The 27,797-nt window shown below is 39.9% G+C and overlaps 1 protein-coding gene across 1 annotated transcript in view; it reads left to right on the forward strand.

Annotated features, from left to right (window-relative positions):
* Positions 1–27,797, forward strand: part of UVRAG (UV radiation resistance associated) — a 52,196-nt gene that overhangs the window by 9,992 nt on the left and 14,407 nt on the right. The window contains exons 3-13 of the mRNA XM_075198560.1: positions 4,209–4,243; positions 5,106–5,267; positions 6,314–6,388; positions 7,622–7,707; positions 14,850–14,955; positions 15,396–15,522; positions 17,262–17,346; positions 17,433–17,520; positions 19,500–19,560; positions 20,264–20,429; positions 27,553–27,631. Of these exons, the coding sequence (XP_075054661.1) occupies positions 4,209–4,243; positions 5,106–5,267; positions 6,314–6,388; positions 7,622–7,707; positions 14,850–14,955; positions 15,396–15,522; positions 17,262–17,346; positions 17,433–17,520; positions 19,500–19,560; positions 20,264–20,429; positions 27,553–27,631 (1,070 nt within the window). The remainder of the gene's footprint in view (positions 1–4,208; positions 4,244–5,105; positions 5,268–6,313; positions 6,389–7,621; positions 7,708–14,849; positions 14,956–15,395; positions 15,523–17,261; positions 17,347–17,432; positions 17,521–19,499; positions 19,561–20,263; positions 20,430–27,552; positions 27,632–27,797) is intronic.

Raw genomic sequence — 27,797 nt, forward strand, 5'->3', positions numbered from 1 at the left:
TGTGCTTGTTGTTCATTGTTATAACTGTTACTTGCCCACCTGTGTCACGCACTGTAATTGTAAATTGCATGTTAGACTCATTGCAGTAGCTGCATTCTAAAGTGAAATAAATTGCATGCTTAAGTGAATTGTGAGTTTGAAACATAATCAGGTGAGTTAGAATACAGAAACGGATGCACAAATATTGACGCTACCATTAACATCTGATACGATGTTTGGTCTAGTGCAGTGGATGTAATGCTTTTGTTTTGTGGGGGACATTCTGGAAACTCTACTACTGTGCAATCTGTAAACCATTTTTATAGTTGCGAGAGGAGACAGCGAAACTACAGGCTGAGGTATATAGGATGTCTGTATCCTTGAGACCACCACTGCCTCCGAGAGCCCCCAGAAGGCATTCTGCCTTGGACTACTGTGAGAGGGAGAGATTTCCAGAGGGACGCAGACAAATCCCACAAGCTGTGAAATTGTAAAACTCATATGCTGCTCTTGCTGGGATGTACAAATATAGGTAACATACAACATGAGGATATGGGGAATTCTACTAGCTATAGGACAGGAAAATTAAATCTGCAAATAGAACTGCACTTCTCTTGAGGGATTACCATTATGAGAGGCAAAAGATACTGAAGTAGATAAACAACTAAGGTGCTTATCGGTAGCCACAGGGATAAACAGCGCATGTTAAAAATTGTGAAGGCGGCAAGAAAAGATGGGGGGTGGATGTCATTGCCCACCTAGGTACAAATGACCTGGCTAATGGTGAGACCATGGCCATAAAAGATAAATTAGGAAAACTGCTCTAAAGCAAGTGGCAACCACTAACTTTTCAGCAGTGTTGCCAATACACAGAGGTGAGGACAGAACTCATTGCATCAGACAATTTAATGTGTGGCTATGGAATTGCTGTAATGAGGAGAGATTTGGATTAATAGACCACAGTCATGCCATCTGGCAAGATAGGGGCTTAAACATAGGTGACGGCCTGCACCCATCTTTATGGAGAACCAGAATACTAAGTGAGCAGTTTGGAAGCTTCATCAGGAATTATTTAACCTAGCAGAGGGGGGCAGTGAACCAAACGGGAATAAAACAATCTGCTCTCCCAACAATGTATTGTTTCTGCAGACTAATAGAAAAGGAAACATATCCACAGCAACAGAAGACAATAATAAACAGACAGAGAGCTGAGCATTGCATAATAAAATCCCAGAACGAAGTGTGATAATGACAGGAGATTATCTGGACATTGTAGCTATTATGAATTCATGAGGCAATGAAAATCATAACTGGGACATAGCTATATCAGGATATGTTATTTAGGAAGGACAGAGTGGGAAGAATCGGAGGAGGAGTAGCAATGTATGTTGGGGGAAGAAAACCATAAATATTACTTTGATACAAAGTATTGAAGACTGTGGCCCTTTGGGTGACCATAGAAATGGGGGACAAGGCTATTCATTGTACTGGGGAGATCTACACACCACCTGGTCAGGAAGAGGAACTGGGCAAGAACCTATTGTAGGACATTACTCAAATGACATTAATAGGAGAGGTAATATTCATGGGATACTTTAATGTAAGTACCACTAGAAGTAGAGACATTCTGAATTCTTTGCATGGAGCATCCCTCAAGCAAATGGTGAGGGAGCCCATTCGCAAAGACGCAATATTAGACTTAATTCATACAAATGGTGACAATATCTGAAAATGTGGGTGAGAACCTAGGATCCGGTGACCATCAAGCAGTATCATTTAGTATGAAGACACAGGTGTTAGATTTTAGGAAGGCTGACTTTGTAATGAATGAAAAATGTGTAAGTGATTTTTTGGCAGAGTGGAAGAACTTGAAAGGAGTGCAGGAGAGGTGGGAAAAATTAAAAAGTGCAATACTTAACGCAACAGACCTTTTGTATCAAAAGGGTTAGGAAATGCACAAGGAAAAGGAAGCCAGTGTGGTTTGCAAAAGAAGTAGCAAGTATAGCGAAAGCAAAAAAGATGGCCTTTAGGAAATATAAGCAGACTAAGAATAATGAAAATAAAGAAGGGTATCTTGTTAGACAGAAGGAGGCTAAAAAGGTGATCAGATGTGCACAGGCACAAGCTGAAAAGAAGTAAGTAAAGGGGACACAACTTTTTTTATAGGAATATAAGTGAAAGGAGGAATAATAAGGCTCAAGACAGTGAGGGTCTTGTTGAGGGAGAGATGGTAATAGTAGATCATCTTGATAATTATTTTTGCTCAGTGTTCACTACAGAAAGAGCAGGGAAGGGGCCACAGTTCAGCTGCAAGTATATTCTTAAAAATGAGGTAGATACAAGTACATTCACAGAGGAGAAGGTCCTAACAGCGCTCTCAAAACTGTAAGTGGATAAATCACTGGGGCCAGATGAAATACATCCGAGGATGCTAAAAAGGGGGCTGGTAACACCTTTAACAGAATTATTCAACCAGTCACTAGCTACAGGAGTAATTCCAGAGACCTGGAAAAGCGCAAATGTAATCCCACTGCTCAAAAGTGGAAGCAAGGAAGAGTCAAGGAGCTACCGACCAATGAGCCTTATATCAGTATTGGGGAAATTGATGGAAACACTTTTAAAAGAAAGAGTTGTAGAATATCGCAAATCCAGTAATTTACAGGATTTGAGATAATTTACAGCATGGATTTACTGGGAGGAGATCATGCCAAACAATCTTAATTACTTTTTGAGTTGGTGACTAAAGCAATAGATCAAGAGGAGCAAAGATGTAGCTTATTTAGGCTTTAGTAAGGATTTTGACACTGTCCCGCATCGCAGACTGTTAAATAACCTCGAAAACTTGGGATTGAATTCTGAGATGGTTGAATGAATAAGATCTTGGTTGCAGGATAGAAAATAGTTATAGTAAATGGAGGTCATTCACAGGAGGGAAAGGTTACCAGTGGAGTGCCCCATTGATCTGTACTTGGACAGGTGCTTTTTAACATCTTTATTGGTGACATTGCCTATGTTATTGAAGGGAAAGTATACATTTTTGCAGACGACATAAAGATATGCGACAGGGTAGACACACCAGGAACGAGTTAAACAAATGAATGATGTTCTAGATAGACTAGAGGAATGGTCAAGAGTGACAACTACAGTTTAATGCAAAATCAAGCACTTGGGTCTCAAAGACCCAAAGGCTAAATATAGTATTAATAGCACTATAATGAAAACTACTGAGGAGGAAAGGGATCTAGGAGTCACTATTTCAGATGAATTAAAGGCAGGTAATCAATGTAACAAAGCAATGAGGAAGGCAAGTCAGATGCTTGGTTGTATAGGGAGAGGAATCAGTAACAGAAAGTAAGAAGTAATAATACCACTGTATAGGACATTGGTACGGCCTCATCTAGAATACTGTGTTAAGTTCCGGAGGCCATATCTCCAGAATGATATAAATACATTAGACTGTACAAAGAAGGGCAACTAAAATGGTGCATGGCCTACAGCACAAAACTGACTAAGATATCTTAATATGTATAGTTTGGAGCAGAGAAGGGAAATGGGGAACATGATAGAAACTTTCATATATATAAAGGGTTATAACAAGGTGCAGGAGGGAAACATTCTTTAAAGGAAGAGAAGTATTAGAACACGAGGACATGTACTGACACTGGGGGGAAGTAGGTTTAGAGGAAATATGAGGAAATATTGCTTCACAGCAAAGGTAGTGGGTAAGTGGAATCCTCTCCCATCAGAGGTGGTAGAGGCTAATACAGTAGAGCAATTTAAACATTCTTGGGATAGACAATCTGTTGGATTAAATGTAAATATGAGATTACATGAGCCTAAATACACTGGGTACTGATCACTAGGTCATGATGGAGGCAGAACTCATTCAGATTCATACTGGATGGACGGCTCTCCTTCAAATAAAGTGTCTGTTACGTCAAATCTGCTTTCTCCGTCTAGGAATAGGTTACGAATCCAGGATCTGATTTCAGTTGGAGTCACTGACAGTCCTGTGGTTTAGCCTGTTTGACTGAATAAATGCATATTTGTAACTTTCTAACTTGTAAATTATTATAAGTTTAGGTTTTGCTTGTTCTTGGAAGCTTCTTTCATATGCGTCATTTATGAAATCCTGTCCTGTATTTAAACCATTACCTTTGTGTCCAATGGTGGCCACGAGGAATGTAATGAAGTGATGATAATTTGACAATATATTTTGTTTCTTACAGAATTTTATAAGAGTGAGGTGGTGAAGGACTCTTTGGTAAGCTCAATATCTTTTCTATTACTGACTTCTCACACAATTCACTATGCTGTGGCTGGATAAAGCGCACCCATTTCTATGTGAACAGTTAAACCTGTCAGGGTGATGTACAGTTCTGTAGCAGTCTCATCCCTCTCCCCCAGATCGCTGTTTTCTCTTGCATCACCTCACCAAAACACAATTTAAAGGAGTTGTATGAGTACAGTTGCTCTGCTGGTCTAAATATAGCAACACTAAGGGCACCCTATCATGATGGTCCATGATGGCTTTCTGCTGGCAGCTTTTTTCTATTGATATTTAAAAAATAAATCAGTAAAAGGAAAATAAAGTCCAGGATGGAGATGAGCTTAATAGCCATTTTCTAATAACGTGTTGTAGCGAAAGATGACACACTTTCCAAACTCTGTTTGTTTACTAGGACAATTCTGTTGCACGCTGCCATATTGTGCTTACTTTTTACCACACTTGACTTTTACCTGACTTAGATAAACAGCAGCCACGTGTACTGCAACATGCAGATTTTTACTACTTTCCCCTGTGTTTCGTGCAATGCTTTAAATAGTAGAAAATAAACAATCCGCTCATCTGGTTCAGTACTGCTCACATTGAACAATATCCTTATAGTATCTCACTCTCATCACATGCTAATACAACATAACTGTCAGTCTGTGTGAAGTAATCATTTTTCTTTCATATAATGACACTTTCAGAATTTTCAAATACTGGTCTTAATTTTGTGGGTTAAGGTTCAGTTTATACTGCAATTTTGTCATGGTATTGCGTACTGGTGGCATAACAGCCTTCTATTTATTCTGTGTGCTTCTGTGTACAAACTGTAATTGTGACATGTTTTACACTGCAGAATCCCACGTGGAGAAGTCTGGACTTCGGGTTAATGCCTGATAGACTGGACACATCGGTGTCGTGCTTCGTGGTCAGGATATGGGGTGGCAAAAACGATGTTTATCGGCTGCTAATTGAGTGGAAGGTGAATCTTGATGGGCTTAAATATTTGGGCCCACAGGTAAGGAAAAGCACAATATATTGTATATGATGTTGAGAGAGGATTGCTGTGTTTCTGGTACAGTGGGTTCCTGTGGGGGGGGGGGGGGGGGGAGGCTATTCATATAACTAAAAGGTTGCAATCATTACCAGTGGTGTCTTCGTCACCACTGGCAACAATATCTAAACACGAAACATAAATTCTTGTTAAATATATGTATTAAATTGATTGCCATGGCCAAGTATATTTCTAAAGAATAAAAAGAAACCATTTTGTTATGCAGTGTTTTCTTAAATAAAGAGCTCTTGTGTGACAGGAAGAGTCTTCTCCATTATGTTTCAGTATGGGAGCGAGTCCTATCGATTTGAATGCTGCTTTCAGCTGCTCCTTTGTGACACAAATATGCACCTTTATAATGAGTAGTTCTCCTTAGACATTACATGCTGTTGTCTTGTAGCATGTAAATATGATAAAATTCCACCAATCACTTATATTTGGCTCTATAGGTTCCTGCTATGTATATGTTTGATGTTCTATATTTATCTTTGTTTCTAACCCAGTGACAATAGAAGGTTTAGGAACTTAAGCTGTGGAACACTGGAAAGTGTTTAAATAATAAATCATGTCATTGTGTGGTAGCAGCAGTATCACAATGACCCAGTTCATTCTTTGTCTTCCAGTAAGTGAGTCTTGTCTTAATTGCAGTAATAGAATTCTCAATATAGATGTATGCAGGTCTGGTGTCCTCTCTGCAGCCTAGTAGTGGCATTTAGAACTACTACTACTAAATGGCATTTTTGTTATTCGTGCCGTTTATAGCATCACTGGTCAGAAGAAGGAAATTTGTTTATCGTGTAAAGTCCCTGCCCCAGAAAGCTGTCATTGCAGAAGTAAACATAATTAGGGTTGTTACATCTACAACAAACTCCTAATTATGCATCTCTTATGTTGTTAGTCTGTATTACAGAATATAATTCAATGTGCCCCTTCTTGCTGTATTAACTCATTGGAAATCTGTTGCTTCCATAATTATCTGTGCTGAAAGTCACTTCTCCTTTCCTCCTCAGATTCATGCCTGTAACCCAAATGAAATCATCTTTGGTCTGAATGATGGATATTATGGTGCCTCATTTGAAAGTAAGGTAAGTGTAGGGACCGTGCATGAAGTTCATTTTACTATATATTTGTCCTATTTTTAGTTAGATGGATTGGCTCATTGTGGACCTGACCATTTCACTGCGCAATCTTGTTGCTCTTATCTACATCTTATTGGTAACAGGAAGTAAGTGTATAATGTAACAAGATCTATCAAACCTCAGTGGACCGGTAACCTTAATGCTGTGGGCAGACAATCTTAGAGCGGAACTAAAATTGACTCTAGTCAATCAACTCACTAGAAGCCAGCACCTCATGACACTAATCCAGGCCTGGTGAATATTACTCTATGGCCCAGTGATGTCACTGATCCTGCCCACAGAATGGATGCTTCCACTGTGTAGGTGCCTGTTCACCCTTAAAGTAATACGACAATGTGTTTTGTCATAAAAGTATACTTCCTGTGCATAGTAAACGTAAAATAGGTGCAGTATGAAATATATCCAAACTGATACTTTGTTCTAAACTCTTGTCCATATAGCCCCATGTTCTCAGGAAACGTAGGCGTAAAAATTAAATGAGGAAAAAAGTTATTCCGTTGGATGTAAAGGTGGTGTGAGTGTTTTTTTAAATATATTTTTAGAAATCCTTAAACTACATTATATTGTTGTCTTAACGTTTCTAGTAAGCAAAGCTTAACTGTTGAATGGATTAAACAAAGGTATTTTGTAATACCTCCAATCCAGTTGCATTTGTGTATTAGAAAAAAAAAATAATTGGTGAAACATAACTCCATAATACAAAATATAACCTTGGTGATATGTGAGGCAGGTGATTGATCTTTTTGAAGCGTAACCATAACATACATAGAGTGGAGCAGCCATATGGGAGCTAAAGCAATGTCCATGAGTGTGCAGCCTAATCATGCACTAGTACCCAGTGACGACATTGATGCCAGACACTGCTTGATGTGCCTCTGATGACCTGACACTGGTCCGGTCCACAGACTGGTGAAAGGTCCCCTCTAAATACTCAGCATGTGTTTATTGCCCAATTGGAGGCATCGGCAGTCCTGCCAGCCTTATTATGGAGGCTTAAAGTGAAGCAGATGGAAACAATGTAAGATGCTTACATTGCTGAGCTTATCAACATCAGATCTTCAGCTTGCTACATAGTTTATACATTTATCTTTAATGTTCCTTGTGAATCCTTTGTGTGTTCTGACGATTTGTAGTTTCCTTTTGCTAATAGTCTGCTTTGTGACCATGTGTTTTCTCCAGAGTAATACAGAGTCGCGTAGGAACAGCCATCTGCAAGTAGAGCAAACCGCTGTCCGGAACTCCTACGGCGTCTTCTCGCTGCTGAGGTATGATCTGGTCATGATCGGTAGAATGATTACTCTTACATTATGAATAATGTAAGTTCCTATTCTGCAGCAATAGCCAGTACTAGAGCTTATGTTGTAAAGAAAACAATTGGTTGTGTGTCCTTCATTGAGGATTTAACCTCTGTTTCCCCCCTCACCTCAAAACGGTCTTTTTACTTGACAGGTATTGCAACTAAAAGATTTGTGTTCTACTTTTCTCTCCATTGTCAATATATAATTGCGCCTGGCCAGTCAGAGTAGATGATTCTGTTAGCAGATCTTTTATAGTGTAGCCGGCAGTGTGGGGCTTTGTACTTGTACTACCGTCCTTATCTAAAGCGGCGTCCCTACCTCCGTTCACCAGATAGATTATTTTACTTTTTAATCGACGCAACATTGTGAGACGTTGCTCTATTTAAAACAAATTTACATGTGTTATACGTTCCTCCATGTGCTGTAAACTTGTTTCTATTTTCCTGCAAATAAACTGTCTCTCTTCTCTGCCGTACGTCTAGGGCGGCTGCTGGTGGCTGCCACATGCGTCAACTTTGTCAGCTTGTAACATTTAAAGTTAACACTGTGCGCAGGAGTGAGTGCTAACCACTGCCACAATGCCAGGTGCTTCTAGCTCCAGATAACACCAGTATTCTTAGTCTACGTAGACTATTTCCTCACTCTCTTCAGGGTCTATGCAAGTTTTAAAAAAGACAAATAAAATAGAAGTACTAAAGAAAAAAAATGTATATTTTGTATTACTTGGAAAGTGTTACCGCATAAAAATCAATTCTAAGACTTGTTAGTTGCACATAAAAAATAGGCACTAATTGGTTATATAATTATTCACCCTTTTGCTAAAATTCACTTAAGTAAACCCTTATGAAGTCAGTTGTCTCATATAATGGATTGGAATCCACCTGTGTCCAATTAGTTTCATTATGAATACTTGTGTCTAGGAGAGGTCCCACAAACAAGCTTCCTCATGAGCATCAAAGAGCACCGAAAGCAAATCAGAGTAGAGATTAAGTACGCCAATCAAGGGAGGGATATAAGAATTTAGAGAACATCCCTTGGAGCTATGTCCATAATACGATTAGAAACAAATGGAGAGAATATGGCAAAACTGTGAACAGGCCGTCCTCCAAATTTGACAAAAAGTGCGAGGTGGGTGCTTGTTATGGAGGCCATTGAGATAGTTATGGCACATCTTCTCAAGAATAATCTGATCCCTACCATTAAGCAAGGCAATGGGAGCCTAATGCCATAATTCTCTCATTCAGAGACCTGTGCAAAGTATTCATTGCAGATATAAAGTTGGTGTAAATGCAACCTCTGATACTATCTGCATTATAGTAACTAAGAGAAGAATCATGGAAGAATGTATTATGTTGTAAAATGATACGTCGACAAAAGTTTAATATTGGTCTGGTGATAAAATGGTAGGTTAAAGAGGAATGGCCTCAGTGTGCACAATTATTAGTGTTTTTCTTTCTAGAGCTCTGGTGTCTGCAGACAATGGTTTTGCATAATGTGCTGGCAGGAAGGTGCTTCATTTACCCTGCCAGGTAGAGGCGCAGGACTAAGGGCCGTATATTATTTCTCCCTACGGTTTTGTAGATGTTGATTTATTTTAACTGTGTGGTAACAGAGGGCTTTGTTGTACATAGGAGCATTATGTGATCTCAAGATCCTATGGAGAAGTAATTGATCAGTCTCCTCCAGAAGAACAGAACTCAGCAACCTCTTTAAGCTTTTGAGATTGTTGTTTTTCCATGTGTGCATCTAAAATTGTAAGGCAAGCAGTACTGTGCATTGCCACCAGATGGTGCAATTGTATTTTCATTTTGCCTACTGATTTGGAATTCGAGCAGTGTTGAAATGCATCTGTTGCCTAATGTATTTATAACAAGGAGAGAAAACACATGTATTCTTTTTATTCTTTATTTTAATTTTTTTAAAGGGGCTAAAGGTGGTTAGGGCCTTGCATTGTAAAATTACATTTTATGTTGAGCTTCTCAGGAGCACATGTCTGCCATGGTATATGCACCTGAATGTCCTCACTCCTTGAATAATGGCAGGCAACTGTCTGCAGGTTTTCATGTAATCATTTTGATCTTGGAGGATCATGCCCCATGTACCATGTCCCCGCAGTCTTAGTATATGTACCCAGCATAAGGAACTTTCAGCAAACGTTTAGACTAATGTAATGAGGAAGCTATAGTGTGTTGTATTAAATAGCTAAACAGGGGAAAAATATTCTGAAGTGCTGTAGTCAGAACTTGTACAGGGACCTGGCCCAGTGGAGCTATTGTGTGTAACTCCCTTACACACAATAGATGTCTTTAGAATGTGGGAGAAAATCATAGGGAACTGTTTTGTAGATCTCCAAGCATTGTGGAACTACTGTTCCCAGCAATCCTCACTAGTAGTTTGTTCCATAGCTTTGTGTGAACTAGAGGTTCTTGTGGCACATAGCATAGCGCATCATTTGTGTTTAACTGTATAAAAAATTAAATTATTAGCTGCCACACAATTGTACATGGTTAAACCCAAATGCCATGTGTCCAAGAAACAACTGCTACCAAAAATGAAATGTTTTGTGACCGCTCTAGAAGGCAAAAGGTGAAGATATAATAATCTGTGGTGTGTTTATGTAAGTCTCCACAAGGGGGCACTGCCGCACTGTTTACCATTCAGCCGCAGCATCTGTACTGGTGTTATCTGATAATACACCGCTAGAGGAATACAGAGCTCTATTCCAGACATCACCTTCTTGCTATTGGTGCATCAGTCTGCACTAAAACGTTCTTTAAGTCTCTTGACCTTTGTGTGAGTGAGAGTTTATATTCGTGGATAATCCAAGCCGTGTTATTTTGTTTGTGTTTTTGTTTTAAGTGCCTCATAAGAGCAGCCTGTAGAATCTGTCACTCAGAGGTGCTCTCCATTACATTGAGACTATCGCTTGATACGTTTGACAAGGCGAATCCCTGCCTCTCCAAGACACTTAGACCTTTAATAGGGCGGCATGGAAAGCCTTCGTCTAGGAATGCAGTGCTGGCTTTATCGTTTTCTGCACATCCTTCAAAGGGATTCTGAAAGATAAATAGAGAGCACTTAATGCGCTAATTTGTAAGCAATTACTGGAAACATTATTACTGGCTCATTTTCTCTTGGACGTTATTTACATTGTAAATGTTTAAAGACAATCGAAGATTACAGGGAGAGCCTGTTATTTGAAATGGGATATCTACTGTCTCAAATGTTTCATTTTTGAGTCATCACTTCAAATATTAAAGACCTGTTGCCATGAATTATGAAATAAAATAAGTCCTATAAACTAGTTTTAGCCATTTGTTCCCCCCACACACACAACTGCTGCTTCTTCAGTGCATATTGTCAGTGGTGTTAAAATGGATTATTTACAGTGTGCTTTTGATTCATTGGTATCTTCCTGCAACTTTTATTAAATCTGCTGTAGAATTGTATTTGTGCTTTTATATTCTGGGTTTGTCTTCAAAAGTTTTATATCTCTTTAGCCAGTCATTTGTTTTTGTAACCTTGGATATGTCGCAATGCTGCTCTGTGACTATTTTATGCAATAATCAGAGCAGAGCTGCTCTACCTCATGTCCAAACACGCTGTAGTACACAAGCCAAGGTGTAAAAGTATTCTGTAAAAACCCAGCAGGGCATGTGCAAACGAAGCTAAGTAAACATCAATTAAAGGGCAGCTAAACATGGTCTACAAGTTGATCTACAGTAGTGGAATATAGATAATATTATTTTTTTTTGTGTAACTTTGCAGATGGCATAACAGAAGAAATACAAGGTCAAACAATCAATAAAATTCAGACTAGCTTACAATCTAATTTCTCTACTACAAACACCCACCCCATGGCAATTTGTCTGGTCTATTTATGATTGGTCAGTTCTTTTACATGTTCGTCAATCACAGCAATTTAGCTCATGTTAATGGTTCTAAAGATATGTGAAGAACGTGTGCATGGATTTATGTGCGTATCTAGTGCGATGTGTGAATTTTTTATTTTGTGCTGAAATCCTTCTTTTGCAATGACGTTTTGTAAAGCCTGTGTTGTCAGATGTGCATTAGTCATGTGGGAAAGTTTACCTGCTATCACTAATGCTTATTGTTTAAAGTGTGAAAGGGCTCAGATATGAACTTTGTAACATGCAACTTTATTTCCTCTAGTTGATACAGTAGTAACAAGAATGCTGTTGTCCAGTGCTGGCCTTATGTAGTCTGCTGCTGCCCCTAGTGGGGAACTGGGGAACTGTGAATCACAGGCAATACAGTGTACATCGGTCCCTCTTTAGTTTTGTCCTTTATTTTAAGAATAACAGCTTAATGCATTTATTAAACTTGTTTTTCTAGTAAAAGCTTTGACAATGTCATACATTTTATTGTATCTTTCTGCCAAGAAATGAGCTGGTATTAAGCGATGGTTACATTATAAAGGAAGTCATTCCTCGCCTTTGTTTCTACTGCTCCTCTCTGCAGAGCAGTATCATTTGTAGTCTCTTCCAGAGCAGGAATAGTCTGTTTGTTCGGTGTGTCTGTAAAAGGAAAGGTCCCCTACCGATTGTGTTAGGTATACAAAATATGGTTGAGGTTTTTCTGGCAGCCGCACATTGCTGCATATTTAATTATTCCTGTAAAGTGCAAAGTATGGAATTCCATTTGAATCCCTGTAATAACATCAGTCCATCTCACGTATGTGGCAGAACAGGAACTTCCATGTGTTGGGTCTACACGAATGAAGCCGTTTCCTCTACCAGTTAAGCATGTCTGCCGGAGGCAAGTTTCTTAGACGTTTGCTATGTTCCTTCCTGACTGGAATGCCTGTCACTGATGCAATCATTATTAATACCCAGAGATCTTTACGCTAAGCCCCCTGGCCCTCGGAGGAGATCCCCCTCTATATAGCAAGTTGCCTCTTGATGGTTCATTGCAATCTGATACGGTTGACTGAAGCTGTTGTTGCCATATGTTTCAACTTGGTGCATTTGAAGGCTATATCAGAGTACAATTCCAATATCCAGGTTTAATCGTTTGTAACTTTTCCTCTTACTGTTTTAAACATTATGCTGTATTTAGCAAAAGTGTTGGAGACCTTCATCAGATCATGTAAAAATCTAATAAAAAAGCCATTAGTGGACATTAGTATATACCAGTAGTGCACCAGTAATAACTGAGTGCTTTATCCTGACTCCTATCTAACCATCCTTTGACTGAGCAGTAAGTTTGAATTTTGTCTTTGTGGTACGTAGTAGTGAAAAAGGAAATATTTAATTAAGAAGCTGCGATGGAAAGGCAGGACATGTGCTGTATTTTGCTGTCATTTTGTCCCTTGTTTCCAGTGCTAGTTGGCCACAGCCTTTTAGGGCAGTTTTTAGTTCACATGAAATTGTTAAAAAGATGTGTAGAGAACCCCTGATTCAGTCAGTGTATCGGAACCTGGATGGATGCAGGAGGAGTGGGAAAAATCCCCCCCTCCTCTTACCATGTCTGTCTGCGCATCATGCCCAGAAGCCTCTGCTCCGGCTGGTCATAAACATTGAGACCTTTAGATCCCCACGATCAGCATTATGTAAACCGTGAGCAAAGTACACAGCTTGTACATCTATAATGTGGGTGAGAGCATCATTTTTGGTAATTTCTGGAGTTGCAGAATCTTAGAAAAGTGTTATTTGCTATTTTAAATATTTTGTTTTCTGTTTAATGCACTTGAATTATGTAAACCCCAATCTGGGGGTAAATTTATCAAGCTGTGGGTTTGAAAAAGTGGAGATGTCGCTTATAGCAACCAATCAGATTCTAGTTATCATTTTGTAGAATGTACTAAATAAATAAGTAGAATCTGATTGGTGGCTCTAGGCAACATCTCCACATTTTTTCATAAACAAATAAATTTACCCCCACCCCCCCCCCCCCCCGGTCTTATTAGAATGGAAGATAGTGATTAAGGGGGAGATATTTTTCCTAAGCACAGCAGACTTCCTTTCAGCCAGTCCACTTTTAGCAGAAAATGGCTGATAAAACAGAACAATAGCTTGACCTTGGCTATACAGGAAATGTAAAGGCAAATGTAACTCATGTCCAGTTCTGTCAATGTGAGCAGCTCTTTGATATAATGCAATGTGTATTTTAGGTTTACTGGTCCCTTTAAGGGCTTGAAAAATGTTTTCTATTTTAGAAATCACCTGGAAAAAATTGCAAATACGTATATGAGCCTCTTGAGATCAACTGCTGTGTTTATGGCCTTAGTGGAAGTGTGACAACAGATTATTGCTTGAATCCTTCTCATCTTGGTATATATTTTCATAGACTGCACACTGTCATTGCTTCCTTTTATGGGATTGTCATTACGCAAGTTGCCTTTACAGCTGAAAGTTGTGATTATGTTCTGTCTAGACAGCACCGCAGAAAAACCTGATCAAACGCAGCTCGTATAATAGAACTTTAAATTTAACTGGATCTAGTGTAATGTAATCCACTGACGTGCACAAATGGGATATATCTATCTCTATATCTTTACTATTTTCATTCTTCAGCCGTACAGTTCATCATTTAATCCCAGACAGAACAGCATGTACCACTCTTACAGGCACTGCTGCTCCTATAACTGTATGGAGGGTAGATTGATGTCTCACACTGTCAATAAGTAATGGGGAGGGGGGGGATTCTCTCACTTTGTAAGTCGTCTCTTTCCCTTCTCATTGACTGTTGTGTATGTAACTGGTCCATGAAAACAAGTCTGCTTACCGCTTTCTATCTTCACAAATGATATTCTAAAGGCCTATCCATCAGTGAATGGCATAGACACAATAAGTACATGCCTTACACCCGAGATAAAGGTCATTGTATAGTTCTTTTTTTTCCATTGGTATATCCTGTGTATTTACAATCTGCCATTGATGACTCTTTATACAATAAGGAGCAGTTCTTTCTGTGCATCGCTACTTGCATTTTTGACATGCACTTCAGGCAAATCTAAATTCAATATCGTGTGTGCTAGAAATGTTTTGGCCTGGTCAATGATTTGTCGTGTGTTTGTTCCCTGATGATGGTAGAGCGCATATAACAGCATACAGTTCTCATGTCCGTGACGAATCCTCCTCTTACAGGCTGCATCGGGCGCAGTGCGCGATCAAGCAAACCCAAGTGACTGTTCAGAAAATTGGAAGAGAGATAGAAGAGAAATTGCGCTTGTCTTCATCAAGTAACGAGTTGGTGAGAACTATATTCTGCACTCCATAAAAGCTTTATCTTTTTCTTTTTTTTTACTTTTTTTTTTTTTAGCAAGGTGCCTACATGCATCCAGGTAACAAAGTCTAGTTCAGGGCAGTGAACCCATTTAAGTGCACAGTTGTACTAATAGATGTTTGTAAAAGATGATACAGTTGGCCTATTAAAGAGGACGCCTGTATGGCGATATCTGACGGTAAGCTTACAGGGTGCAGTCTAAAGAGGGAGCATTGTATTTGGAGATACAGCCTTAGCTGCTCCTCAGTCACTTTTACCTCTCCTAGCAAATCAGAAGATGTTCATGGTTAAAGCCTAAGGGTCAGCGCCAAAGAACTGGATGATGATCTCAACTAGCATGTGAAACGGTGTTAAAATATTCTAAGTCTAGTGGGCTAAACCTGGGTCGTCTTAATGGTTTTCCCCAGAAGAAAGAGGGCGAGTGTTTACGCCTGAAAATACTGGTGCTCCAGGACGAGCTGGAGAGGCAGAAGAAATCTTTGCGGCGGGAGATGGAGCTGTTGCATAAGGAGCACAACGCACTGAACGTTAAACGTGAGTAAATCCCAAGCACAAGGTGTTGGTTCCCTGGGTACCCTGTTCCTTTTTGGCACTCAATAGAGGCTCCTCCCACTTGTCACATGACTCCTTTTAAGTGCCCAGTAATGAAATTCATAAGGTTTGAACTGTACACAATACAACTAGTGCTTTGTGATCCCCGTATAGTGTGCTTTGGGATCCCCGTATAGTGTGCTTTGGGATCCCCGTATAGTGTGCTTTGGGATCCCCGTATAGTGTGCTGTATTAGGAGTATCCAAACAGTGCACATGAGATTGTGGTGCATTTTTCTGACCAGTTTCCTTTAAGAAAAGGGAAAAACTGTTACGTACAGAATGTGAGGAAATGACCTGTTTCTTCCACAATATTTTCATGCACTCTGTATATTGTATACGCTCAGATTATCAGTTATAATTAGCAGTTTAGTGGTTTTGAGTTTAATTATCCACTTTCCAGCCTTTTCTATATATAAAAAAAAATAAAAATTATTACACGTCAGGCAATATAAATAGTCTCTCAATCACTTAGCTTGGTTTATTTTGTTCTGTCCCACGGTTTAGATCATTCTGGTATTACCATATTCATGGTGTTTCTGTACTTATTTACATAGGACCTGTATCCTCAATATAAGTTAGGCTAATTTAAGTCAAAATAGCCTGCAGTCTTTCAGTGAGCATTTTACAGCCACCTGGTATTTTGAAGAATTGAAGAAATAATCAAATATAAACATGTTACCAGGGATAGCGTAAGGTCAGGGTGACGTGAGTGATCGTGTGGTTTCCTCAGATCTAACACTGGGATTGGCTATACATGTGTTTGACCAACGACAGACCGAGTTGAAGTATTCCCCCTTATCGTGCTTATTATTGTGATACAATGTCCCTACTTTATATTGCAGGTAACACATGCCTTAAAACAACATTCACAAAGCAGTGTAGGGAAGTTGCAATGTTTTTCTTCTCTTTTACAAGTCACCTGGCCTGCTGCGATATCTTGTACCTGGCTGTTTATTACTAGTGATTGTAGAAGAGAGTATACTGATAGCATTGCAGAGTCCTCTACACAGTATAGCTCTCGGCACATCAATCACAAGGAAGGAAAACTATAAATGATATGTACACCTAATGCTTAAGAGTTCAGCGTTTGTGTGCTTGTACAAATCCATATACTAGGATGTGTTGGTAAACTGAAACCTCTTATGAAAATAAAACAAACCTAATACAGCCTTTGCGTAGCAGTTTAGTGGTTAATATTAACCATGCAAAATGTATTGACAGGTTTTCCTGACAAAAACACTGTTGTGTGAGCTGGAAGTCATTACAACGAACTCTGTAGTGTGTATGTGTTTGGGTTGTTTTCATTAAACCGTGGCCTGTAAATTTCCCCATAGCGTGATAATGCAGTGCATTTTTTCTCTGAATATTTGAATCAAAAGCCATATGTTGAAACATCTTTTTTACTTAAGTGAACTTTGCTTTCAAGAGAACACACATCTGACACTTTTTCTTCTAAGCCCCCTCTGTATTTTTCTTTTGGCTGTTCCATCAAAAGACCATTACGACTAACAATAAAAACAACCGACTTCTGCACAGACAGCTGGATGGCCAGCAACTGATACAGGCAAAGGCAAAAAAGATGGTCTCAGAGTTGAACAAAGCAGAAACATTCTGTAAAATACTGTTGTAAAAGATCACTCTATATCGCGATTTACCAAAACTTCCCCCCCCCCATTATAGGTAATAAATTTAACGGACATCGGGAGAAGTTAGAGAAAAAGACCGACTCTCTGAATGACTTGAAAAAAGAGTGTGCAGCAAAGAGGTAATGAAAATGATGTCCCACTCTTATACCTAGTAAATGGTATCTTTCTGGGAAATGCTACATTAACCTCTTATTATTTTTGTCAGGGAGCTGTTCCTGAAGACAAACGCTCAGTTGACCATTCGCTGCAGGCAGTTGCTGTCTGAACTTTCTTATATTTACCCAGTTGATGCGGTGAGTAATGATCAGCATGGTTCAAACCAGTGATTGACAATCTGATACACTTCAGGGGCCCCAATGGTGGTCCTCCCGCCTTGAAAAGGGCCACACATTACCCTTTATCTGAGTAATAAGTTAAAATAATACATTTAATCAGAGAAAGAGACCCCTATCTGTAATAACCTATTAGCAGGCATTACACACAAGTGTTACACGCTATTACAAACATCTGAGAATAAAGCAGGGAAGATCTGAGGGTTGCAGGTCAAGGCTAAGGGGGCTGTATGTGGCCATTGGGTCGCAGGTCAAGGCTAAGGGGGCTGTATGTGGCCATTGGGTCGCAGGTCAAGGCTAAGGGGGCTGTATGTGGCCATTGGGTCGCAGGTCAAGGCTAAGGGGGCTGTATGTGGCCATTGGGTCGCAGGTCAAGGCTAAGGGGGCTGTATGTGGCCATTGGGTCGCAGGTCAAGGCTAAGGGGGCTGTATGTGGCCATTGGGTCGCAGGTCAAGGCTAAGGGGGCTGTATGTGGCCATTGGGTCGCAGGTCAAGGCTAAGGGGACTGTATGTGGCCATTGGGCTGCCTGTTGCCCCATCACTAGCTTAAACCATCATCTTTTAAAACTATTTCATAATGAGATCTAGAATATGGACATAGTAAAAAGTGTATTAAAAGGAAAGCAAGTTTGGTTGCTTAAAACCACGCTATGTAGAAGGTCCGCATTCTCGCTGCTGTACAATACTTCTGCTCTACCAGGTGGTGATGTCCTATTCCCATTGCACTGAATGATACTAAACTCTGTTTATTTTTGGGCACCTTGGAATAGCAGAAAGTTTACACGCGAGTGGTTCCTTAATATGTAACAATTATTTCCACAATAATTGACGTGTCCCTGCAGACTAATCTGGTCGTTCTTTGTTATTCAGTAAACCAGTGACGGCTGACTTGTATACTTCTCGGCATCCTGTTGGGCCCACACCTGCACTCTATTTACAGCATATAATTCACTGTCATTTTCCTCTTAATAACTAACACCTACAAGTACGGATGTTTCTGGGGGGAGGTCGTGGGGTGTTTTCCTCCCCCATAGACTGCTGGATGCACGTGCAGCATAAAGTGTGAATATTCATCCTTCTATTTGACACTGCCCTCATTAAAGTTTTCTGTAGTACAAGTCACAAACATCAGGTAAAATCTAATAAGTACACCGTACACTTCCACCTTCCATATAAAGTGATACTTTTCTGTATTTGTAATGAATCATCAGAAACTTCAGTGATATTCGTACTTTGGAGAACATGAGCGGTCAGTGGAGGAAATGCTAAAACTATAGCAGTGATATCGCTGGAGGTTCAGGACTTTGCCTGTTAGTGACACTGACCCTTAAATTGAATTTGAGTTTGTAATATGCCCATACATACACCAGCTAATTTGTAACTGTTAGCAGTATTGTCTAAAGTAAAGATTATTATTTTTTGAGTAACTTCATACATCTTCGTTTGAGCTACTTTTTTTTCTGGTAGGGTAGAAACATCACTTCCCAAAACAAACGAGTTATTAAAATTATATAAATACATACACCGTGTCCTTTACAGGGCAGCCCTCTGAGCCAATACTTTACTCACTGGGTTGTTAGCACAAGTCCGTGCTGCGGCAGAATTCCCCTCTAGACTGTTTCTCTCAATGTGGCTCATCAGTGCAGGATATGGTATTCTACACAATCGTCCCATAGAGTGTAAGCTTGCGAGCAGGGCCCTCTTGCCTCTGTCTGTATTACCCAGTATTGTTTTATTACTGTTTGTTCCCATTCCCATGCGGTATATAAATAATGATGATTAACCGTTAAGTCTCTTTCAGAAACAATATAAAGGGGATGGGGAGTGTTAAACTTACACTCTAGGGTTAACATAGCCACTCCTATTTAGTTTTTACTGTAAATAATACAAGCATTTTTGTTGATTCTTATATTGTCGTAACACATTACTTTCTTCACAGCATGACCAAAAGGATTATTTTATATGTGGCGTGAAATTACCAAATTCTGAGGATTTTCAAGGTAATTTTATATCTTCGAGTCCTCCTGCTTAACATACGTGTCCTCTTGTTGCTTTTCATATAAAGACGTCAGCTGTGACTAACTTCCATAAGTAAAAAGCAGAGGGGACAGATTTATGACCCACTTTGCGAAACAGCACTACCAGATGCCCATATGTTGCACAATTCTGTAGATGTAGTCATTTTTCACCAGATGAGCAGACCCTGACATTTGTCATCGCTGTGTGTGTGCTTTCCCAGGCACAGTTTTTATAGATGTGGTACTAATAACCGTTTGTGATTACTCTGCTGTTTTCTTCCTGGTGTGGTTCTGTATTCTGCCATGCAATGAGTGTGTAACTTGTAATACATCTTGGAATAGTCATGAACAGCAATGTATATGTTCTCAAGTTATCTATAGCTTTGCACATTACAGTAATTTAAAAATTTCATCAGCACTTTTGCTGGCTATTTGTGCCCATCGCATGGCATTTTATGTTCTCTGTGCCACAAAACTCCCAGCCTGACAGTCATGGGGGAGGTTAGACATTGGGAGGATTTAGGTAGACAGGGGACCAAAGTCACTTTATGGGCACCACTCCTGGGATGGGCGACATGTCATATTTACGCTGATATGCTAATATAATTTGTTTATACATTAACACCCGTCAGCATGTATTAAGTGTTGCAGCATTTTGTCTTATGCCTGCTTTGTTTATCTGCAGCAAAGGACGATGGCAGTGTGGCTGTGGCTTTAGGTTACACCGCCCACTTGGTCTCTATGATTTCCTTCTTCCTACAAGTACCGTTGCGGTATCCCATTCTTCACAAGGGCTCCAGGTCTGCCATCAAAGACAACATCAATGACAAACTCACAGAGAAGGAGAGAGAGTAAGTAGGAAACGTTTTATTCTGACAGACACAAGATGTCACCAATATTCCTTTCATCCCAGTTAGTGATCCGAGACGTCTTATTGTTACATTTCAAGCTTTGCAACTAAAATTGTTTTTGGCAATGTGCATTCAGATAGTCATTTCCTTGTGCCAAGAGAGTTGAGCTCCAGATGAGATCTGTTATCCTATTACTGGTTGGTAAACATTCGCTCATTAAAATAATACGTTTATTGACCTCTTCCTTTTATCACCCCGCCAATGGTTACAACATTGGTTGATAAGACAGAGCTCACTATACTGGTAATATAAGTGGTTATAAAATAGAATTTAGGAGGCAGTCTGTGAAATATAAGAGTCAGACGTATTGTATAAGGAGCCAGGGAAGATGTGCGATTTGTAATCGCTGTGTGCGCAGGTTCCTAAAGAGCACCTAGATGTAACTTTTGATATTGGTTGCTGTAAACACTCTTGTAGCTGAGCTTAGGTTAACCAGGCTATTAGTTCATTAGTGGTACTACAAAGCTCCAACACTACAGCAAAGTTTGAGACTGGTGAAATGTTTTAAATAATCCAGGAGGCGCAGTTAGAAAGCCCCTGTGGTGACGCGGCACATAGGATACCGGGCGATGCTAAAGTGCAGGGGGTAGCTGCCACTATTCTGTACAAATAGGGCAAATCTCGCTCAACAGCACCCCACTACCCACTACAGTAGTGGCAGATTTGCCCTGATCCCCACTTGACTACCAAGGTATTTGCTTTATTCTTTATTGTCGTCCCCGCCTCCCCCCCCAAACACACGCACACACACAGAGTAAGGGTATTGTATTTGGTGCAACATGTTGTAGACTTTAAGTTAAAACATGTCCCACATCATTTGCGAGGTAAGGGGTCCCCCCCACAGCAAGTGATATTTTCTGTATATTTCCGGAGATGTGATATTTCACGAGCACCCATTGGAGAACAAGAAATGAGCAAGGCGTTTGCACATGATAAACTCGCTCACCGTTGTGGCAGAATAGCAGCTCTGTTTCATATGCAGCGACTAAAATATTCCACAAATTAAATTCATCGCTGAAAGCTTTCCAGCCTTTAATGATGTCTTATCTCCAAACCTCATAACTTCATTTCAGCGTTGGAAATTTTTCAGCCACTTTAATCCGTCTGCTTGTAAACCTACTTCAGCTTGCTATTCTCACATATCCAGTTCACCCTCTAACCCCCCCCCCCCAAAAAAAAATAATACCGAAACTGAGGCGCGTCTGCCAAACTATGGAAATTGCCTAAGTTTCAGTGATTTGATAATGGCTTTAATATGTTGGGATTTCGGTGATGTTTTCATAGTCCAACACTTTGTCAAATTAAAATAAGGAGAGAAGCAGCTGGAAATAGGAAAAGTATTAGATTTATAGGGTTCTCGTCCGTGCTAAAGGTTCTGCAAACACCTTTTACAGTTGTGAAACAAACCCGACTGTGAGAACTGTGCAGCGCAGCATTTATATACTAATTTGGTTAGCTGTCAATCACTTATATTCCTGTACATTCTCATCCAAATGAAGTTTGGGTAATTCCTTGTAATATGAACAAAAAAAATCGGGTAATTTTAAAATGTGTAGCCCAGATGTCGCCATGTGGTGTTTAAATAAAAACATAAATGTTATAAAATATATTCTTTATAAAAAAAAATATTTTATTTTTTGTTTAAAAAAAAGAAAAAAGTTTAACGGGGTAAAAAGGGCAATCTGTAAGCAAGTAAAAAGCTGACTATAAAATGTACATATATCTGTAATATTTAGCAATGTCTGCTCCTTGAGAATAATCAAGCATGTGCATTTCATCAAAAGAGAAAAACCTTTCACTAAAAATGATTAATTATTCTGAAAATGGCTGGATATGTATAGAGTCTGTCTTCAAAAAAAATCCCCTGTTTTTATTAAAACTATTATATTTTTCTTGGCTCTTATATGAGGTTTTTTTCTTTCTTTCTTTAATACAAATATCTGGGGGAGCCAATGAGACTTATGTTTGACAGCGTTCCAGAACATTTGAGCTCGTATTTCTGGGTAATCACAGAACATGTAATTTCAGATTCCGGGTCTTGCTAAACATTTTTCTGACATTCTCCTCCGTGTTGCCATAGAGCTGCAGGATGGTGATGTCCAATCATACCGCATTAGCCGTGCATGTCGAATTTAGAAACAAACTAGCTTAAACTTGTTTAATATCAAGTCCTTTTACTCGGCACCTCCTCAAGTTCAGATATTAATATTATTTTGGGAAGAACTGTGAGTGTCACAGTTGGAAGCAATAGTGGGTCTATATGACAACATGGAAAGCAGAGTTAAAGTCATCCAGCCAGGGTATTAAACATAAGTGTTTGTACAGAGCAGTGATTTCCCAGCACTGGGCTGGTGGACTCTTAATAACACAGGGTTGATATCTCAGAGGGTGAAAGGTCATACTGAGGGAAATTTAAAAGCATGACATAATCACAATTCGTTACACCCAAGCCTATGCAAAGACTGTATTCTGTAAGACAGTATGAAGATTCATTTTCGGATATGTTAAATTCGATCATAAATTAGTCACTGAAAAGAGCAAATTTAGCCCTGTGTCCCCTTATTTCTATTTATACACATTCTGGGCATGGGGACATTTTCCAAAAATAACAGTATAGTATAAGGTGGTATTGCTTCTAACTATCAGAGGTTTGTTTTATAAACTGCATTAGAAAGATGGCAGCCTCTGCTTATAAGATGCTGAATGGAAGTTTAGTTACGGGTTCTGATCTTAAGCTGTCAACTCCTTAAAACAAACCAAAAAAAAAAAAGTAGCCCAGAAAAATAGTGAAGAAAAACACTTAACCAATTTAGAACTTTATTAAGATATTCTATGCAATGTTATCTGATAACTAAACAATGGTTTACTATACGGAGTAAAAGGAGAGATGTGTTCTCATTCTCCTAGTTCTACCCCCTCATTCCTTTCTACCTGTATATCCTTTTTATGAAAGTGTACTCTTTGTGCAGTATTGGTTTCTTAGCTCATGTTTTAGGTATTAGATAGTAGATATTTTAGACTCTGAGAGGTCTGTGTAGTGAAAACATTGCCTCCTCCATGATCAGACCCTTAAAGGGTTTCAAGAGCTTACCAGAATTAACAGGTGTCTGAGTTACAATTTGCTGCTGTAGTGCAAATACATGTGTGTAAATGTACTGAACAGTCCTGGGATTATCAGGGGTCAGGGAGATAGGATTTGTAAGGCGGGGACTGTTTTCTTAGCTCTTCCATCTTAGCTGGTAACAGACCGGCATTAGTGTATGCTGCAAGGAAAATTGTGTAAAACACTTTAGATTTTCCCTATTAAGTGTTCAAAGCCAGCTACATGTCTGTCTTTCCAGGAAATTTACTTGAGCAAAGTAGAAATATATACATTACAGCCATGTTCAGTCTGCACTAGTATTCAGCCTATCACACCACTCGTGACTAGGCCTCATGGCCTAGTGATGTCACTAATTCATAGTGTTTTCATAGGCTTTATTGTGATAAAAATTGATTCTTCCTAAAAATGTCTACTTCCTCTGTGAGTAGGTGACGGGTATACATTTAAAATGCAGAGCATACCCCCATGTGAAGGGGTTAAGTCATTGCCAAAAAATAAAACAATATAAAAATAAAACCCAGATCTACTAAAGCTTAGCTTGGTAACCTGTTTTGCTAATGGCGGAGCTTACAATAGGACACGTCTATCATCTTTAATATTTCAAAGCTTGCAAGACTGCTGACGTTCATGTGCTTTTACATTGTCTTGATTAATCAAATATTTTTTGTTACTAAGTATGAGTTGCTGGTAGACTGGTAAATTGCTGATTTTTGAAGAAATAAAGTATTTAAGCCACATGTTTCATGCAAAAATGAACTCCAGCTGTGAACAATTACGTTTGTGCAAGCCATTGTTCGCTTTTAAGTGGAGACTGCTTGAAAGACAGGTGACTGAGCGCACTACGCCAAGTTCTTTGTGGGTGTATAAAAGTGGTCTCCCTTGGAGAGGGTCTGCCATACAGACCAGTTTATAAATCACCCAGCTTTACTATAAAGATACACACATCTTTTCAACTTGCAAAGGCGTCTCCAGATATGTAAAGAACAATTTATGGAGCATAGATCTTTCACAGCTTAGCACACCAGCAACCATTTCACTGGCTCAGATTTATTGCAAGACCCTCGATTATTTAATCTTTCTGTGATGTTACACAGGTAGAGATTAGACCAATAACTTATGTGGGGATCTGACGGCTGGCAAATACTTGTCCGAGCAGCATTCCATGAGCCAATGTGTAGCTCATTAAAGCAGAGTGATTATGACAGTCTAATTGTGCTGCGAATGTAATCTCTGCAATACATATTACTTTGAAGAAAGGTCCCATTAAGATGAATGTAGTATCAGCATTGGTATTTTCGTCATGACGGATTTTCTACCTTCCTTGTAATTCATTGGTTCTTGCATTTTGTCAAAATTGCAGGTGTGCATGCATGTTTGATCTTTTATATGCTCAGAAAAAGCCAGATAACAGTCTCCATTTCATGCATGTGGTATTCTGAGTATGAATAATTACTACTTTGGTTTTCACCATTGCCTTTATTTCATCCACGCAGATGAGTTTTTGTCGTCATTGAATAAGGCTATTCAGTGTTTCTCTACTTTGTGGCCAATCCAAGTGCAATGACAACATAGCTGGCATAAAGATTTAGGTAAAACATAGAAGGGAGCTGGAAAGATAGAGTAATGTTGCTGGAGGCATTTGTACAACCTATAAAATCTAGAGGATGGATCCTAAAATGCAACTTAACAAAGAAGATGCAGACATGAGACAGAGGGTAGAGAGGGCCCTCCCTGGGAGAGCCTACAATCTACATGGAGAGGGAAAAGTTGAGACTATAGGAGCTGGAGACATGGCCCCGGTGCAGAGGGGCATTTTGAAAGAGAGAATGGAGGTTTGGAGAGAGTGGGGTCACGCTGGGTGGGGAGGTCCATAGGAGGGTAAGCAGCATGGGAGAAGTCTTGGAGTCTAAACTGAGAGGTAGTAATCACATCTGCCTCTGACCTGCACCACACCGCTTTTAAGAGGGTTTCAGGAAGAGTATCCTTTGGTGAAGTCATAGATATGAGTGGGAGTATTTGGCGAGGGTGAGTAGTTTGTATTTGATTCTGGAGGTTACAGGAATTGGGGTGTTTTCAGAGCGTTCCAGCTGATGTGCAACGTTGAGAGAGGAAGATCAATCTCGACGTGGTATTTAGGACAGATTGGAGCATGTGTAGACGGGTGAGGAGAAGGGTAGTTAGGAAGTTGGAATGTTTTGGTAACATCCTGAGTAAGAAAAGGGCGTATTCTAGAAATGTTTTCCATAGGAGAAAGAAGGGACATGACAGTACAAGGGACTGAATGTGTGGAGTGAAGCCGAGGGTGGAGTCTAGCATTGACCGCAAGACAGCGGGCCTGGGGGGCTGGTGAGCGTATGACATTAATGCTGATTGTGAGGAGGGAAGATGAACTAAGTTTTATATAGCTTTAGGACATCCATGTGGAGATGACAAAGAGGCAGTTAGATACAAGGGATAAAAAGAGGGGGAGAGGTAGATTTGGCTGTTGTGATGGTAGTGTAGGCTGAAGGCGTGCATTATTTCATGGGGAGAAAAGGTCTAAATAGAGAGAAGCACAGGGCCAAAAACAGAGCCTTGAGGGCCCCAACAGATTCACTCACTCGTAATCTCTCGCCATTACGGTAACCTCCTTCTGTCAGGACTACCTTACTCACTTTGCTCCTCTTAAGTCTATCCTCAATGCTGCTATTAGCCTTACCTTCCTCTCCCGACGCTCTGTGCTGTCCCTCTATGCCAGTCGCTACATCCCCGTGGCCTACAGAATTATATTTATACTTCTCACCCTCAGTTCCCTATTTGTCTCCACCTTTTCCTGTAGGATGTAAGCTCTCAGAAGCAGGGCCCTCTTTCCTTGTGTTCTCCCTCTACTATTACACCCCCCTCTGTACCTCTAGGCTGCTTCCCTAGCCCTCCTTTCTTAAGCTCAGGCCTGCTTCACTCTGGTCACTACCATCACTCTGCCTCACTGTCCCATAAGTAATTTGATTTGCATTAATGGTTTATCTGTATATTTGTTTATTCAGTATGTCTGGTCGTTGTATTTTGTTCATGTATCATGTAATGGATCACTGCTTACTGTATTTGTCATGTACTGTGCTGCAGACCTTTTTGTGGTGCCTTACAAATAAAAGATAATAACTTGAGCAATGAACCGTGTGTCAAAACTAGAAACTGAAGGATCGTTCAGAAATGTAGTTGGTGAATCGGGAGAGTACAGTGCCCTAAGGGACACGGGAGTGAAGAGTGCAGAAGAAGATGGTTCTGGTTTGGAAACCAGCAGGAGGAAGATGAGTATGTATGAAGTGACCCTCAGACGTCGCTGTGAGCAGATCATTGGTCATGTTAGTGAGGACAGTCTCGGGGGACATAGTTTAGTTGCTGTCAGTGTAAGAAATTTCAGTCCCATTTGTGAATATTATAAGGTGCTTTTTGTATTACGGATGTACCTGTGAATTTAATGACTTTATGTTATTATTGTAGATTTGTAAGGCGCCACAGTGCTCTGCAGTACAGTACAGTAGGGATAACATGACATACATAAAACAGGGACATACAAGGTAGATTAAATAAATGCAGACATTAAACCAAAGGGTATGGAGGACCCTGCTCATTAGAGAGCTTACCATACTAAGTGGAAGAGGGCACAGCTGAAACAGGAGCGAGGGTCACAGTGGAGATTGGGGCTGTTGTGCGGGTTTATTAGTGCGAGTAATATCGGGGATAAGGTAAGCTTTAATAAAGAGATGGGTTTTCAAAGAGCATCTAAAGATGTGAAGGCTGTGGGAAAGTGATTGAGCGTGGTAGGGAATTCCAAAAGTGGGGAGCAGCACGGGAGAAGTCTTGTCTTTGGTAACCATCTCTCAATCCCGCCTACAAGACAAGGCGCAGTCTTCTACAGTGATAGCCTTTGTTCATGTCGAACATTAATCTGTTAAGTTAGTTTATTCATTTTCTTTCCAGGTTTCCATTGTACCCCAAAGGAGGCGAAAAGCTACAATTTGACTATGGAGTCTACCTTCTCAACAAGAACATTGCTCAGGTTTGTCTGCTTAGTAATGATAATCTTGGCTTTCATTTTGTCATCATTTTATTGGTTGGTATCGCCTGATACAAATCATTCTGTGGTCCATAACGCCAGCATGTTATTCACATGGGCTGTCCAGGCTGAAGCCAGATGAATACAGTGTAATGGTAGAAGCATGACT

The sequence above is a fragment of the Mixophyes fleayi genome, chromosome 2 (genome assembly GCF_038048845.1).
Source record: "Mixophyes fleayi isolate aMixFle1 chromosome 2, aMixFle1.hap1, whole genome shotgun sequence".
Lineage (NCBI taxonomy): Eukaryota > Metazoa > Chordata > Amphibia > Anura > Limnodynastidae > Mixophyes > Mixophyes fleayi.